The following is a 17831-nucleotide window of genomic DNA, read 5'->3' on the forward strand; positions in this document are numbered from 1 at the left end:
GTATACAAGGCTATTTAAACAATAACTTATATTCACAAAGCGCCACCTAAGTAGCTAAGGTTAAATCTCCTAAATTTATTTAATTATTATTATTATTATTTATTTATTTATTTTTAATTATTTAAATTTAATTATTTAGTTATTTAATTATTCAATTATAATAATTAAATTTTTTTTTTCCCTTCCTTTTTTTATTATTTTATTTTATTTTATTTATAAACATATATATGTGTATACAATTATATGTTAGGAAAGATTTGCTGCTTTATTAAGTACTATCTTATACAAGGGGGGAAGACGTAGACCATCGGATCTGTTTAGGTTAAGGGAGTGAAGTAACGTTTTACATGTTTCTTTGTATAGCCGTTCCATTAGGAACCGACTTTTGTGAATGACTTTTGTCTTGTTCCACTTAACTCTATGGCTGGTGTTGATGGCATGTTCTGCAATTCCAGACTGTCTGGGTTCAAGGCACTGGATGTATGACCGGTGTTCTTCTAACCGGACCTGAGCAGATCTTCCTATTTGTCCGAAATATGATAATCCACACGAGCTGGGAATCTGGTAGACACCTGGATAGCTGAGATGTGGGAGCTTGTCCTTTAGAGACATTAGGAATGTGGAGATTTTTCTGATGGGTCGAAAAGCCACACAGATATTTAGTGGTTTTAGCACCTTAGCTATGTATTCGCTAATCCTGTGTACATAGGGGATAGGTATACGTGTAGGTTCTTCTGTACTTGAAGAGGATGCTGGAGCACGACTACTTAATGCTCTTTTTATGAAGGACTTCTTATAACCATTGGATATGAAGGAGGAATTAATATACTGTAATTCTTTTCTTAAATGTTCTTCTGAATAACAAAAGGAGTTGGCTCTATGAACTAGTGTTTTTATAGTACCTGCCTTTTGGCTGGGATGGTGATGTGATTCAGTGTGGATGTACTGGCCTGTATGAGTCTCTTTCCTATAGACTGTGAATTGTAGATAACTATCTGGTTGGCAAAGAATCAAGAGGTCTAGAAAGGCTAACTGCTTATTTACTTCTACTTCTAGGGTGAACTGGATCCTTGGATGAAGTGCATTAAATTTTTGAGAGAAACTGTTGTAGTTCTTCTGAGGTGCCCTTCCATATGGCAAAAATGTCGTCCACATATCTGAACCAAATGTTAGGTCTGGGTGTAATGTTGTCAAAGATACGCTGTTCGAAATGCTCCATGAAGTAGTTGGCAATAGCAGGAGATATTGGATTACCCATTGCTGTCCCTTCGATTTGTTGGTATAACTGGTTTTTGAAGGAAAAATAACCGGACATCTGTTGGACATATCATGTAATTTTATTCCTTAGTTCATCAAGGTTTGAAGGCAGGTCATGATGCAATTAACACTCCTTCAACATAACCAAACAAAAGCATCAAGTGATGTAAGATCAGGAGAATGTGAAGGGTATGGGTATTCTGTGAACCTCAAAATGAGTCTCCTGAGGAAGTTTTCTGATAAATAGGCTCTAGAACCACATGATGTGTGACAGGTTGCTCCATCCTGTTGGAATAGCTCTGCACAAAATGGAATTTTTTTTGCAAGACACATCCTATTCAAATCCTAGGTGAATGGAACCAACACATTCTCAATGTAGTATTTGCTATTCAAGGTCATGGTTACACCACCCACTTCAGTGTAGTAGGGCTCAATTATGCCATTGCCAGAAACTGTACACCATGCAGTCACCTTCTTGCTGTGAAGAGGTTTCTCTTGGACAAATTCAGGTCACAAGAAACCTGTTGGTTTGTCTGTTTACATGACCTTACTTGTTTAGATGAAAATGCACTTCATCCGAGAACTAGACATTATGGAGAAAGGACAGATCTTCATAGACATTGGCCAGCTTCATAATCCATTGCTGTTAAACACTGATCCCCCCCCCCCCCATACACACACCTGAATGACGTACAGTAAGGTACCCAGCTCCTTAAGGATTCTCTGTAGTGATTGCCTTGGTATCTTACTTCCCTGCTCTTTGCTTCCTAATGTTCCTATTACCCAGCAATAGCTGTTCTTAAAACAACAACTAACACACAGGTCCATTACTGAGATTTGAAGCGAAACCCAAGTTTTACTGCTGTTCAGCATTGACTGTGTTTCGGAGACTATAGTGCTTGTTCCAGCACGCGCGCGCACACACACACACCCGTGATTCTCATTTGTGTTACCATTTCTGGTAACACAAATGAGATTGCCCTTTGCATTGCAGCAGAACACTCCTGGTACATTGGAATCTCTCAATTAAGGCAGTGATGACATTATTGCTTGGGACACACTTACAGAAATAACAAACAAACTGCTCACAAACATTTTTTAAGCTTGGACCATTTGCTCTACCAACTCTGTATGAATATGAATGAAAATAATGCCCAACAACAAACATCCTTTTTTCCAACATTAACACTGTTGCTACAGCCAAATGTAAGTTTATGCTCCATCCAATGGAACATTAGATGGAGCATAAACATTTATAAATGTTATTACACATCCACAGTATTTCCAGTTTATTGTCAAGATTCTCCCTTCTGCATTCCTTTGGATATTACAGAATGACCCAAGGAGGGAGGGACAAGAATAAGAACCCCTACTTCAGCCCTGTTAAATCTTCCAAAGCTCCAATAGGAAAGAAGTGAATATCTATCCGTTGGCTCTAACTAAAGTTTTTATATCTTTATATCTGCAGAAGTATGTTTCTTGGAGAAACAAAAAACCTGATATGGCATAGCATTAGTTTCCCTATAGCTTCTTGTTTAATTTGCCTGTGGAATCATCATACATTTAATGAGGCAATGCAGAAAGGAGAGGATATGATTAGTGATGTATATCACTGGTAAGTCTTTAACGTCTAGATTTTGGCTGAACCTGATGAGGTCTTCAATCTGTGAAGGGGCAGTTGTGTATCTTGCTTCATGTAAATAGTTTTCCAGTTGCTTTCCATTATTTCAATTTCATGCCTGTCATTCTTGATTTGGAAGCTAGTTATGTAGATAACATGTAGATGATAATTCTACTGAAAAAACTTTGAATCAGTAAACTATTATTTTTTCTTTAACTGTATCTCTTGCTTTTATTAGCATGAAAATATTCCTCATAGTCCATTGCTTGGGACACACTTACAGAAATGACAAACAAACTGCTCACAAACATTTTTTCGGCTTGGACCATTTGCTCTACCAACTCTGTATGAATATGAATGAAAATAATGCCCAACAACAAACTTCCTTTTTTCCAACATCAACACTGTTGTTACAGCCAAATGTAATGTTTATGCTCCATCCAGTGGAACATTGGATGGAGCATAAACATTACATTTGAGTCTGAGAAGTCTTCATTTGATGATTCTCAACTTTCTCCATCTTTACATTTTTTATTATTTCTTTTTCTTTTAGATTTTGTTCCATTTTTTAGCACTTCTTTTAATTTTTTTTTGTTTATAATCAATTTTTTTATTACATATTTCATCTTTTCTTTTTGATGATCTTGTCTGCATATTAAGTTATTTTGGTTGTCTTACATGCTTTTCTGTTTCTTCTCTAGTTTCCACATGTATAACAGTTTAATTTGTGTGCATTTCATCTTGTATCTATTCAGTTGTAATACTATGTTCATTATTGGTAATTTTAACTAATGTTGTTCCATCTATATTTGACTGCAAAAGTGACTCTACAGTTCTGGAATTCTGGAGCTAATTTCTGGCTGATTTTGTTGTGCACTTTTTGTGATTTTACCAAGTATAGTTTGTTTGAAAGCACCGTCTTTACTAGACTGAATTGGAAGATCCAGGAACTCTTCTTTATGCCTCTCCGATATATATACATTGTTCTTATTAGCTCTACCAGTTCTCCCACTCTTTAAGCAAAAGTTCTGAAAGGACAGGTTGGATCTTCACCTGATATACCCTTTTGTGTGTGTGTGTTACTGATTTTACCCCATTTCAAGAATGTCTGGATAAGAATTTCATTACTGTTCTCTGTATATTCCATTGGAAATCTGTCAATTTTTACTGTTTTAACCTGACTTCCCACCATTACAGGAATTACTGTGCTACCTTCAAATGTAAAACCCTGTAATAGTTTATTGCTTGTTTCCACATTTTTAACTACAATTAAATATATTCAGGTGAAAAGTAAATGGTGTTCATCATAGGCCTAGAGTAGTTAGTATAGGGATGCGATAGAGCCTGGTAGTATTAGGGGAAAGAAAAGGACTGAGTCCATAAGGCCTCAGTTCTTTATATCATCATATAGCCAAAGGCTATCAGTTTTCGTTTTTCACCAGGTTGTTCATGCAGATGAACAACCAAATCCCAATTGAAACTAAAGCACAAAGATGACTGACACCCAGGTAGTTATCCTTATCTGAGTTTGCCTCCTCTGTCTGGGATTGCTCTTCAGTCATTCCTGAAATTGTCCTTAAGACCACATTGAAGTAAGTGGATGGAACCATTTCAAAAAAAACCTTTCATAGTAAAAATAGACATAATTTTATCTCCCCTTGGTGAATATTGCATAATGTGGGTGGTCTATACCACTTAGTCAAAAATTTGATATCTCCTAGAATACTTCTTTCTAAATACAAAAATCATCTGATTGAACAATAAAATATCCACAATACAATATTGTAAAGCATGTGTGTGTCATATTGCTGGTTTTCAAATACCATGCTTCCTAACCTTCCATAAATGGTATTTTAATTCATTAATTATAAAAATCAAAATTCTCTTCTCATTGCTGGCAGGTGGTGGATATGGCAAAAAAAATAAAAGAATCTGTTCTGTTGTAAGTAATGGAATATTTTTGTATGGGTGGTAATGGATGGTGAGTTTTGTATGGAGAGTGATATCTCAGGGGAGGAAAGTCACCAATGGTGTCTCCCCTCCCTGTTTTGGGTCCATTGCTGTTTAATTTGTATGTCAATGATATTGGGAGGAGCTTGAAAGGTGAGATACAGTTGTTTGCAGATGATGCAAAGCTAGAAAGAACTATGTGGAGGGAGTACAATGGATGTTGTAGACTTGCAAGGGGTCTTGAATAGACTTTCTGAATCGGCAAATGAATTGGGCTTCCAGTTCAACATAGCAAAGTGTAAGGTTTTAAAGTTTGGGAAGCACAGATGGGATGCAGAGTATAAGATTGGTTGAGATATATTAGAGAAGGTGTAGGAGATGAGGGATCTTATGGTGTTGGTAAATAAGGACCTGAAATTTTGGAACATTTGCTAAAATTGTGAAGACAGCACAGTGAATGATGCAGAAAACACTGACGTAAGGATGTTATGAATCCATTATAAGGCTTTGATCAGACTGCATATGGATTATTGTGCACAAATTTGGGTTTTCAAAAGGATGAAGAGATATAGAAATCAGTTCAGAGGTGATTGAGTAAGGTGTTTTATGGTCTCTGGAATGTAGAGTATGAAGGCAAATTGCAAAGTCTAGTGGATAGAGAAATGTGTGTGTGGGGGGGGGGGGGCATGATCAACACATAAGTTGATAAGGGGATTATTACCAGATTAATGTGGATCAGGTTTTTCATAGAATGGGTGAAGACAGGGCGAGAACAAGAGGGCATTCTAGAAATTGCATGAGGAGAGTGAGAAGTAGATTTTTGTGTGGAGAGTTGTGAGTGGTTGGAATGCATTGCCTGGAGGTGTGGTAAGTGAATTCACTCTAGTCATGATCTGGTGAGTTGTGTGTGTATGTGTGATGGAGAACTGCCTGCAATGAGTCATTAACTCCATGGAGGTCTGCTAATCATAATAATATCTAATAAAGTAAGCAATTTGCTTAATTGCTTGTTTAATTGCTTAATGACATTCCTCATTGGCTTCCTCCAGTTGCTTATCCATAGACATTCTATTGTTGCATGATGTCTCTTATGTAGGTATTTCCATGGGCACTGCTGCCATCCCTCAAGTTTCTTCTAATTATGTATGAACATGAGCAGCTGCTGGTCAACATCCATATTCACTTCAACTTCAAGCTCATCAACCCACCTTCTCATCCTCTGTATTCATTCCCTCTACTCTCTGGAACAGTCTTCCGCATGCTGTTTTCTCCAACAATTCCAACCCTCATATCTTTGAGAAATGCATCAACAAATTCATTATTCTTCTTTCTGATTACTTACCCCCCCATACACATGGCACTGTTGTGTCATAGGTTTTTAGGACGCTCATGTATGGGGCTAATATAAAATAAAATCATGATCATTGAATGCTGAATTGTGTTAAATATAAATATTATCATCAATCAGGTACTATTACATTGAAATACCTCCTTGAAATAAACTTCAAGAAGCCAAAATAAAATTTTGATATTAATTTATGTATAAAATAATGGATATTATGAAATGTTCAATTTTGTTTTAGGGTGCGTCACCTCAAGGGCAATCATTAGCACGTGGAATAGGGCAGAAGTTACGAGAACTAAGTAACCTTGTAAATCATGCCATTTGTAATGTTGAACATAGTGGTATTCAGCAACCAGCACATACTATTGGTGGAAGAGTAGAACAAGCTCAAAGATGGCTAAATAATCCAAGCTTTGATGATAAATGCTTAGGTAAATTTTTTTTTCAGCGATATCAATAATTTTATTATACTCATATTTTAAGCATATGTTTGGATGTCATTCTTTGTGTGTGTGTGTATAAAGATATATTATTATTATTCCTGACACCTCCAAGGAGTCCGAAGACTCATCGCGGGAGGACACCTACAACTGTCTCAACCACTACACCGAACCACTACTACGAATCATCTCCATCAACACCATCTACCGCCCACCTCCACCACTACTACCACAACTAGTATGTTTTGTCTGTAAATTGCGTGTGTTCTGAATATAATAATAAGAGCCTCTGCAGTTGTCTTCTACTCAATAATAAAAATGCCCCCCCCTTTTTTTTTTTTTTTTTTTTGAAAGACTTATGTTCAAATGTATGATGCAATGAACTTTCATAAGGACTTTTCAATTGACGATGAATTACCTGATCTCATACTGAAGTAGCAGGGCTTTTTTCTATGGTAACTTGGGTTTTTCTTTCTGCAAGCAAGCATGTCCATAAACACACATCTCCTAAGGATAGATGTGTTATACGATAATATATCTATGGCAAGCCTGCAGCATTTAAAAATACTTATAAACTCTCAGCCAGCATATACTATTGGTGAAAGAGTAGAACAAGCAAAAAGATGGCTAAATAATCCAAGTTTTGATGATAAATGCTTAGAAGGAGGACTATTCATCCATCCTTGGACAGAAGTGAGGTTGAAATTGAATGTATTCTTTTGGCATGCTAGGTAATAGGTGATGTTTATACCTTTTAACTAGTTCTTATTTGTGTTTACTCATGTATATTTGAGTCAGTTTTGCTGAGTTATGAGATTAAAAACCTGAGTTTCTCCTGTAGACTAAGAACGACCATCTCAGGAATCAGCTGAAAAATACATAGAAAAAGTTCCTATTATTATTATTATTGCGTGACACCTCCAAGGAGTCTTTTTTGAAGGGTCTAAGGACTCATCAAGAAAGGGTATTCTACTCTGCTACACACATCTGCCTCCACTTCTTCTTCTTCTACAGCTTCTCCCACTTAAGTAGGGTCACTGTTTGCTATGAGTCTCCTCCACACCTTCCTGTCTTGGGCTGTCACCACATCCAAGTTCTTCATCTTCAAATCCTCTTCTACCAGCTCCCTCCATCTCTTCTTTGGCCGCCCACGCTTCCGCCTTCCTTGCACATCCATCTGCATGACCCTTCTTCCCACATATTCGTCCTCCCTCCTCATCACATGACCAAACCATCTCAACCTTGCCTCCTGTATTTTCGCTCCTATTAACACATCTGCCTCCACTACTATCAAAATATACCTAATTCTCCTACTACACACGACTATCATCAACATCATCTACCCCACCCATCACCGCCACCAACAGTAATTTTGTTTGTAAATTGTGTGTGTTCTGAAAGCTGATTTGCTTGTATGTGGGATGAAAAATCTGAGTTTTCAGGAGAAAAAAATTCTGCTACTTCGATATGAGATTCACATTCAAATGAAAAAGCCCATATAAAGATTCCTCTCATAACAATGAGAATCAAATGCAGGCCTTTTTCAATCAAAGGGTGCAATATATTGTTGTTCTTCAAGTTGTGCTATGGAGGAACTCATTCCTATGCTCAGCGACTGGAATGGAATCTATAATGGTCTTTCTTCTATATACTTTGGATTATGAAAGCATGCAGCCCTCTGTATAAAACAAATACACAAACATATGTTCTGCTAAAGGGAATAGGCAGAACTATTTTAGCCCTAATTTTTGTTAATCTCTAAGCAAAAAGTTGCAACAACTAAGTAACCCTTAATTGTTGCTGGTTGTTGAGTTCATGGCTATTGATGGTTTGAAGACTTGGAGGATAATGACTTAAAATAGCTTGAAAACTCACTCGAAGTGTTTACATACTTCCTGTGGGAATCAGAAGCTGAAATTTTGCATAGAGATAGTTTTTGCATATAATTAATGGAAAAAAACCAAAAATAAATTTCAAGATATGTGACATGTAAGAAGAAGAATGACTATGAAAGATTAATCCTTAATGAGTGATGGTCAAGAGGAGACAGAATCAGATAAAATAGTTGAGTTACTGAGTGGCCATTTTGGAAGGGTATACTATTGTAGTGAGGTTGCCGCTTTAACATATGTGATAGACATTGAATCAGAAGCTGTTTTTCTTTTAGCTTCTGATTCAATGAAACAACAGCTTCTGTTGTTTCATTGAATCAACAAAAAACATCTTCTGATTAGTTGTGAACATCAATAAATTAAAACTGTATAATTTAAGTCCTTTAAATATCACTCTCTGTTATTACTGCAGTACCTGCTTTTGCATCAAGAACTTAGCCTGCTTTAAATCTTGCTTACACTTAACATCATGATCAGTTTTGCCATCTCTCTCTCTCTTCACAAATCTTCCACTTTGTAGTTTGTTTCTCCAAATATTGCAGTCCTATTTGAGTTCCTCATGAAATATTAATGCATATTTGTCAAAGAAAACTTCAAACAATGAAGTGTGTCTGTGGCTACCCCCCATCCTGACCTCTCCTATTTCTTGGGGACTTTTCAAAAGAATTCTGTAAACTGCACTATATGGTGTCTACAACTGTATGAAGCAGATTAATCATTGTGTGAATATATATCTCACTGTGTGGACTATACAGTATATTCTACATACCGATTCAAACCTGGAGAAGCCAAATAATAGACATACGAGGATTATGAAAAGTTCTCGACCTTGACCATAAATGGCAACACTATTGGCAAGATTTTTTTTTTTTCTAAGTTGATACATCTGTCATAAGCATCCATGTGAAATAACAAGTCATTCTATCAAGTAGTTTGTTTTATACAACTGTCTGAAGCAAAAGGTTGTCTGTATCCCTTGAAATGGATACAATTGAGTATTGTGCGGTTATAAAATTCTTTGTAAAAGAAGGTTTAACACCAAAAGAAATTCATTCGAAGTTCATAGAAGTTTATGGGCACTCTTCTCCTTCGTTTTCGACAATTAAGAAATGGGCTGCCGAGTTTAAATGTGGCCATACCAGCCTTGAAAATGATCCACATGAAGGACATCCAAAAAAGTGTAACAACACCAGAAATCATTGATCGAGTGCACAATATGGTATTGGATGACCGGCGAGTCAAAGGGCATGAAATTGCTGCGACTACAGGCATTTCAAAAGTGTAGGATGTATTTTCAAAAGAATGTGTAGGATATATTTTGCATGAAGTATTGCAAAAGAAACTGCTTTGCACAAGATGGGTGCTCGCTTGCTCACTGCAGATCAAAAACACGCTCGCATGAAAATCTCTGAACAGTGCCTGGAGCATTTTAAAAGAATAAAACTGATTTTGTGCATCAATTTATTACTATGGATGAGACTTGGATTCACCATTACTCACCAGAATCCAAACAGCAGTTATAACAGTGGACAGAAGCCGGTTGTTCAGTGCCAAAGAAGACAAAGTCGGTTTCATCAGCAGGAAAGGTCATGGCATCGGTGTTTAGGAATGCTAAAGACATTTTGTTTATTAATTATCTTGAAAAGGGTAAGACAATAACCGGGGAATATTATTCCAATCTTTTAACCAGACTAGATGAAAATATTCTTGAGAAAAGACCTGGTTTGCAGAAGAAAAAATATCATCTTTCATCAGGACAATGCACTTGACCACAAAGGTGTTTTGGCAATGGGAAAATTAAGGGATCTGCACTATGAATTGTTGGAACATCCACCCTATTCCCCAGATTTGGCTCCCTCTGACTTCTATCTGTTCTCAAAACTAATACTCTTCCTCTCTGGTCAGCGTTTTTCTTCGAATCAAGAGGTGATTGCAGCTATAGAGGGGTATTTTGCAGATCTTACTGAAAACCACTACAGGGATGGGATAATGGTGCTGGAGCATCGCTGGAATAAATGTATTATTCTTAAGGGAGATATATGTTGAAAAATAAAAATAATTTTGAAATTATAAATTTGTCTTTTCATTGTTAGGCCGAGAACTTTTCAGACCACCCTCATAATACAAATAAAATAATTAGGGAACATACAGTCCACTGTGTGTACCATGTGTTTTCTAATTGGCTGTATATTATGACACATTGAACACTTTTAGTATTCACATCTAAACAGCTAATATCTTGGGACTGACTTCACATTAAAAGAAATAAGACAGTAGATCTACTTTTCTGAGGCATGTTAGTCTGATGGATTTTTGACTTTCACTGTTCAAGTGAAGCGCGCACACACACACACGCACGCACGCGTGTGAATGGAGGTGCATTTTTTACAGTAGTCTTACCTCACTGTGATGAAGGGAATTTTTATCTAAGCAAATGATATCTATTCTGTTTTTCAAATGCCTTATTGCTAGTAGCTAGCATAATGAAAACACTTGACTTGACTGTAGGAGTTAAAAACCAGTGTGAGAAATGACACCATAATGTAAAGCAATGAACACATCTTATAATTTGTATTTTGCATTATGAGATATTAGGGCAACATATAATGAAGTCACTTATTCTTATTATGTAAAGTACCTACTTTTGAATATACTTCTTGCAGAGATTTTTGTTTGCTTGCAAAAATAAATGTGAAATTATTTTTTAAAATAAATTTAGAAATAATAAAATGTGAATGAAAACAAGAGTATAATTTCTGCATATATTGTTATTATTCTAAGACCTCAAGGAATCAGACTCATCTAGGAGATCCCTTTTGTCATACACACAGCTCATCATGCCTTGCCTTAAACACATTCTAATCCTCTGCAGACACCACACTCTCAGGCAATGCATTCTAATCATTCACAGCTATCCAGGCAAAAAAAAATTGCTTTGCAGCCCCTTGCTCACACCCTCTACACAGCTTCCAGGGATGACTTCTTGTTGCCCCCCAATCTCCTATCATTTTATGAAAAATCTCTTTGGTGTTAATCCTATAACAATCCCTTATCAACTTGTATGTCTCTATCATATTATCCCTCTTCCTCCTATTCACTAGACTCTGTAAATTGCATCTTCTCAACCTTTCTTCATATTCAACATTCCAACAGCTGGTTTAGGTGATTTATAGCCTCCCTCAATGAGACCTTGACTCCCTGGAGGTCTCAGATAATAATAATAAAGACAGAATGCTTCTTGGAGGTGATGATTGCTAAACAGAAGTTGATGTACTTTGGACATATTATGCAAGGTGATGAATCATTGGTAAAGGCAGTTATGTTGGGTAAGATTGAGGGAATGAGTAGACCACAAAAGAGTTGGATGGACAACATGAAAGAACTTACCAACTTGAACCTAAAATTACTGAAAGAAAGCACAAGAGGCTGAGTGTGATGGAGAGTCTCTGTTCACAGGATCGCCAATAGTCAAAAATGATTTGATGGCATATAACAACAACAACACATCTAAGATGCAATGATAATTTTTAAACAGAATAGGAAATAAAACATTATTGGTTGGCCAAACAAATGCTTAAGTAAAAATGGCAAAAAAGTTTATTCCTACAGAAGATTGAAATATATGGGCTCACACTATCAGAGATAAGACAAACAGTAGAGCACTTTTGAATAAAGTTGATCAGAAACTAGTCATAAAATTTTAATTGGGTTAGATTATCATATCTGATATCATCACCTTTAGGATATATATACCAGAAAATTTATGCTGTTGATGATGACATCACGTAAGCTATATTTCTTAAAATCAGATCTCTTGCTAGCAAGTAAATATCTCTATAGCTGCACTGTCTATATTTCAGTCAGTGCATCTTACAAGTTTTAAGCTTCATACAGCTTCATGTTAATATCAGTGTCCATTGGAAGTTTTCTTTTCTTTTCCATTTGAATCCACGGAATGTTTTGTGTTTGGGGTGTTAGTATTGTGATCACATAATGACTGTTTTTAGGTGTATTTGCAGTCAACATTTGATCAAATTTTTCTTCTTTTTTCTTACTGTATATAGCTGGTTCTTTAAAGCCCAATATTTGAACTTTAGAAGAAAACAATTACATTCTTAAAATTCACGTGAAAGTCTTCTTTCGTATGGAATGCAGTTGTTCCCATTAAGATAAATGTGAATTGCATTGACTATTTCCTTATCTACGTTAACCTTTAGAACAGTAGAGTCCACTTACTATAGCAAGCACCATGATAATGAATCCAGCTAGTGTAATAATTTCTGGAATACTTCTAGTCAATAACAAACTATTTCTTTGGTCTCTATTTTTTTTTTTTTTGTCTCACTATAAAAGTGAGAGATTCTTTTGAGTAAGAAGTTATTTTATTTATTTATTTTTATTTTTTTTTGTCTAAGACATTAAATTTAAGGATAAATACAGCAATCCCTCGATTAGTGCACCTAATGCGTTCTTTAAAACAGGTGCATTAATCGAAAACGCACTAATCGAATATAATAACCTATGGGAAAAAGTATAATTCGTTCCTCAGATTTCTTTTTTGACCCTTAATTTTTTTTATAAAAGAATTAGGGTATGTCTCAGGATCTAGTTAAAGGAAAACAATGAGGCTGGAAAGACAATAAAACATATTCAGAATATAAATTTATTATTCTACTTCTTGACAAAGAATTGAGCTAACATAGTTTGGCAGTATTTTGTTTCTTTTTTTTTTTTCATACAACTGATGGTATGGCCCTATTGCCTCTTCTACTCTTTTGCAAATTTTACTGCTTCTCTCTTCATCAGGATCAGCTTCTAAGCATTGCTGCTTAAAAACTTCGATTGTACGAAAAATATTTTCAAATTGTTTCTGTGAAATCTCTTTTGGCTGACTATCAATGGTTCAATTTTCCTCATATTCTTCGGGATCTTCCTGCTGTGCATCTAAATTTAGCAGGTTGGAATCACTCAATTCTTCGGATGAGATTTAATTAACTCTTGGACGTTATCATTGAATTGGAGAAAGAAATGAAAGACGTACGAATTGGTCGCCAACATGCAAAATCACGTGTTTATAGATAAAATTTCCCAACTGTTATACAAACAATATAGTTACCACTTTAAAAACTACAATGATCATAAAAGAGAAGTTAATTTTTTGACGTGTAATAATAAACAACTTATCCCAGAAGACGGATTGATTACCCTATTATCGGAATGGATTCTCCTTTTTGTGACATGCACAGAAGTGTCAAAGGGTCTTGAATCTGTGGGTGTACTATAGCAGACGACATAAATTTTGGCGGTAAAAATTTGGAACATAGTGTACATGGAAGTAGTGTAGTATGCCATTAAAAATAACTTTGTAAAATGTTTTAAATCGGTAACTAAATTATTTCATTGTGGTGAGTGAATTTTTAAAATAGTTAGCTATAAAAATGTATAGATAGAAAATTTTTAAAATCTGTAACATTTATTTTTAAGATGTATATAGGTGCATTAATCGAGGGATTACTGTAATTATAATTGATTTATATACATTTTATATATAAATAACTATAAACTGCTATAAGCCATTTCATAATTTTAATTTTTCATAGTTTTTATTTTTACAGTAATTTCACACTATAGCAAATTTATAGGAATCATGGGAATACTTTGTTATTATAACAGATTGTATTATTAAATTTCTCTTAGAAGAATAGTTTTGTTATAGTGAATGAATTTATTATTCTGGTGTTGGCTATAGTGAGCATTGAATAATACAGGAAACCTCACTTAATGCAATTAATTAATCCATCAATTAATGCACTCTAAGCGAAGTCGCATCAAGTGAATACAATAAACAATAGGAATAATTATAATTCATCCATCAGCTAGTGTAAATTTGGAAAACAAATTACAGTATAAGCTATATTAGAGGATAAAATCATCAAAGTTAATAAAAATCAGTTGCTTAAATTTTTATTTAATGTCTAAACATATGAATAAACATTTGCTACTTTTTTTACAAAAAAATTAAGTAACGATGTGTGAATCATGCTCGAATTTTTCACCTTGTCATACAGTTTGCAATAGCTGGTGATCGCTTTATCAAGATTTCGGCAGACTTCGAAGCTTCGTTTCATATCAGGATCAAACAAAATTTTCTTATCATAATCAATGTGATTGAAAACTAGCTCAAGTTCTTTTGCAGTTAGCTTCTTAGTCATAACATTCTCTTGTTCACACTCCTTATTATCTTCTCCTTCATATGCATGCTGTTCTTCTAGTTGAAGATCATTCTTGCTTAACTGTTCTGAATGGGAATCGAGCAAGCTTGTCACATGTCCATTATCCAGTTCATTAAATCCAAGTTCTTTTCCAATTGTGCTGATTTCTTCAATAATGTCAGATCTTGGATTTTGCTCACAATAAACTAACATAGGCTTGGGTTTAAAGTTGCCTTCTGCATTGCCTCCTAATAAAAGTGTAAGGCAATCTTTAGATACTTTGTATCCTGGTAGAGATACTTCAGTTTTAGCTAGGAAAGTTTTTGTTTGCATACGCTTCCAAAAGAGACCAACTTTGTCAATGTTGAATATTTGCCGATCAACATAATCACCGTCCTAATTATCCTTTGCAATTTTTCAGGAAACTTGGCTGCAGAATCTTTATCAGCACTAGCAGATTCCCCCAGTTATTCTTACGTTATGCAGTTCAGTTCAAATTTTAAAATGGTCAAATCATCCTAAACTCGCAGTGAAGCTTTCACATTCCTCTCGAAATATGTTCTCTTTCAATGAAGTAAAAATATTGAGAGCTTTTGCTTAAATATTCCCTGTACTAAGAGGTATTCTTTTTTGGTTATAATCCTCAATCAGAGTGATAGAAGATGCTCCATCTCGATTATTAAATAGCTCCTATTTTGGGTGATCTGCATGCTTCAAGAAGCAGTAGCAACTTTTCCTTGTTCTTCTTTGTATTCTTTCCTCTTATTTAATATAGTTCAAACTGTTGACTTGCTGAATCCCAGGTCTCACACAGTCATTGTATTACTAGCACCACTTTCATGTTTCTTAATGACTTCCAGCTTTTCCCTTCACTACAGATTGGCAACAAAAAATTTCACATAATGTAAAATTTCGCATAATGTAAAAAATCACGTTAACTGATTAATCACTAGCTTAAAGTGGGAAATAGTATCATTTCACTCAAACCTGCTAACTGATTATCATGCATATCGAATTTGCATTAAACGCAGTTTTCCTGTATATATAATATATAATTTCTTTATTGGATTATATTATATTTGCTTAGGTCAGCATGCAATTCAGCTGATTCTTGAAGAAGCAAGGAAAATATCTGAAGCCTGTCCAGTGCATTATCGAGCAGAAATTCAACAGATTTGTGGTGAAGTAGACAGTCTCACTAGACAATTAACAGACATGTGTCATCAAGGCCAAGTAAGTATTTATTACAAAATAAGTATCTTAATTATATGTAGCATTTAAGACTCTCATAATTGATGCATACATATTAAATACAGTAAAACCAAGGAGATAACTATCTGTCCTTCAGAAAAAAAAGTAGCAGAGTTTGCTAAATGGTAAGTCATTTGATAATTTAAACTAGTCTCCTCATAACATATATAGACCTTCACAAAATAATATGAAATGCTGCCTCTATTTCCACCCACCACAGAAGATAATTTCTTATTCTCATATCAGACTTATATTGAATGCTAGCTGTAGTAAACATACTGTTAAATTTGTAATCCTTGTAAACTTCATAAGAGAATTTACTTGATCACAATTTAACAAGTAGAAACCTTAATGAGAAAATAGTGCTTGCATCTAGGTATAAATGAAATAAATATATTGAAAAGAATAATTGTTAACTAGTATAAGAACATTGATTGTATAATATTAGAAAAATAAGATAATTAATTTACAGTATTTAGTTATAAAAGTTTTGCATGTAAAAGGCTTGCTTGTTATACACTTGAAACTAGAGATTGTAAGTTATGCTAATTCTTAGAAAAATTGGGTGAGCTGATAGAGTTTGATAAAGCTGACTCATAGGATTAACTAGAACCAAAGTAAAATCCAAGGTCATGGTCCCCGATTTAGACACTGCCGCGGGTCAGTCACATGCACATGGCCCACCAAAGGTAGAAGTTTCAGCAGGGACATGCCGCCCTATCAGGTTACGAGAAACGTATCATGATATCGCGGGGGAAGAAAATTAATTGCAGAAGGGGTGCCAGTAGGATCATAATATAAAAGGGTTAGGAACCTCCCCCACCCACACACACACGCAAGGTCTTATGCCAGTTTTCGTTTGGAGGTTACCTTATGAGTTTCCTGAGTGACGGTCAGGAGTCCCTCCTCCGTCTGCCACGACATGGAATATTAGTGAGTGGGATTTAGGTCCTGTTTTCCTACCATCGAGAACAAAGGACGGCACTTGGTTGGGAAGAAAGGTATTTACTGTATACTAAGCCAACCCTGGTCTAAAGGAAGGAGATTATCAATAGAAATTGAGGATATCCTCAAGGCAAATCTGATGATTGCAGAACAGCAGATAGACCGTGTTTCCTTAGAAGAAGCCTGATATGGTGTAACCGAGGTGGCCCTCATGATCCGCAATACCCCAAATATGTCCCACTACAGAAGGAATATTTCTTCAGGAATCGCAGACAAGTAACATCTAGTAGAAGAGCTTCACCAAACAGTATTGTGAAAGATTTTATGTTAATTCTGTTAATTTAATATGGCTGTAATTGTAGTTCGTATTACTAAGCAATTTGAAGGACTTGAATGAGAGTTGAAGTAGGACTTTAGCTCACTTAATAGTATAGAGAAAGAGGGAACTAGTTTATCAGTATTACTGAATGAGCAATAGTGTGTATAGATACTAGTATATGTAATTTACCCTTAACTGAGAAAAGTCAAGCGAATCGAATGTGGCGTTCATTGCAGCAACAGAATTGCTAAGCCCACATAACTCTTGTAAATCAATGTGTGTAATCCATTGGTGTCTAATTGAAATATTGTATCACATTATTGTGCTTAATTGGTTGAAAGATTTAAGCCAACTTATTCATTGATGGGAAAGCCCCTTTGTCTTGTGTGTGCAGAGTCCTTTGTGGAGGCATAACAGTTTATCCCATGTGCTAGTGTGAGATTTTCAATGTTAGTATTTTGTCAGTCTTATTAACATTGTATCATTTTAGTATTGAATTGGAGTTTTTAGAATTTAATGTATTGTATTGTATTTATGAATTTAATAAACTTTTGCTTATCAAATATTCAGTTATTTAAGATTGCCATTCAATGCACCGC

The 17831-nt window shown here is 35.2% G+C and overlaps 1 protein-coding gene across 3 annotated transcripts in view; it reads left to right on the forward strand.

Annotated features, from left to right (window-relative positions):
- The window catches only part of Vinc (vinculin), a 274672-nt gene that overhangs the window by 103573 nt on the left and 153268 nt on the right, over nucleotides 1–17831 (forward strand). For all 3 annotated transcript variants that reach the window (XM_090408245.1, XM_090408246.1, XM_090408247.1), the window contains exons 8-9: nucleotides 6412–6604; nucleotides 15805–15950. In XM_090408245.1, coding sequence (XP_090264371.1) covers nucleotides 6412–6604; nucleotides 15805–15950 — 339 coding nt within the window. The remainder of the gene's footprint in view (nucleotides 1–6411; nucleotides 6605–15804; nucleotides 15951–17831) is intronic.

The sequence above is a fragment of the Typopeltis vanoorti genome, chromosome 18, assembly GCF_054136105.1.
Source record: "Typopeltis vanoorti isolate ZY-2024b chromosome 18, IOZ_Tvanoo_1.0, whole genome shotgun sequence".
Taxonomy (NCBI): Eukaryota; Metazoa; Arthropoda; class Arachnida; order Uropygi; family Thelyphonidae; genus Typopeltis; species Typopeltis vanoorti.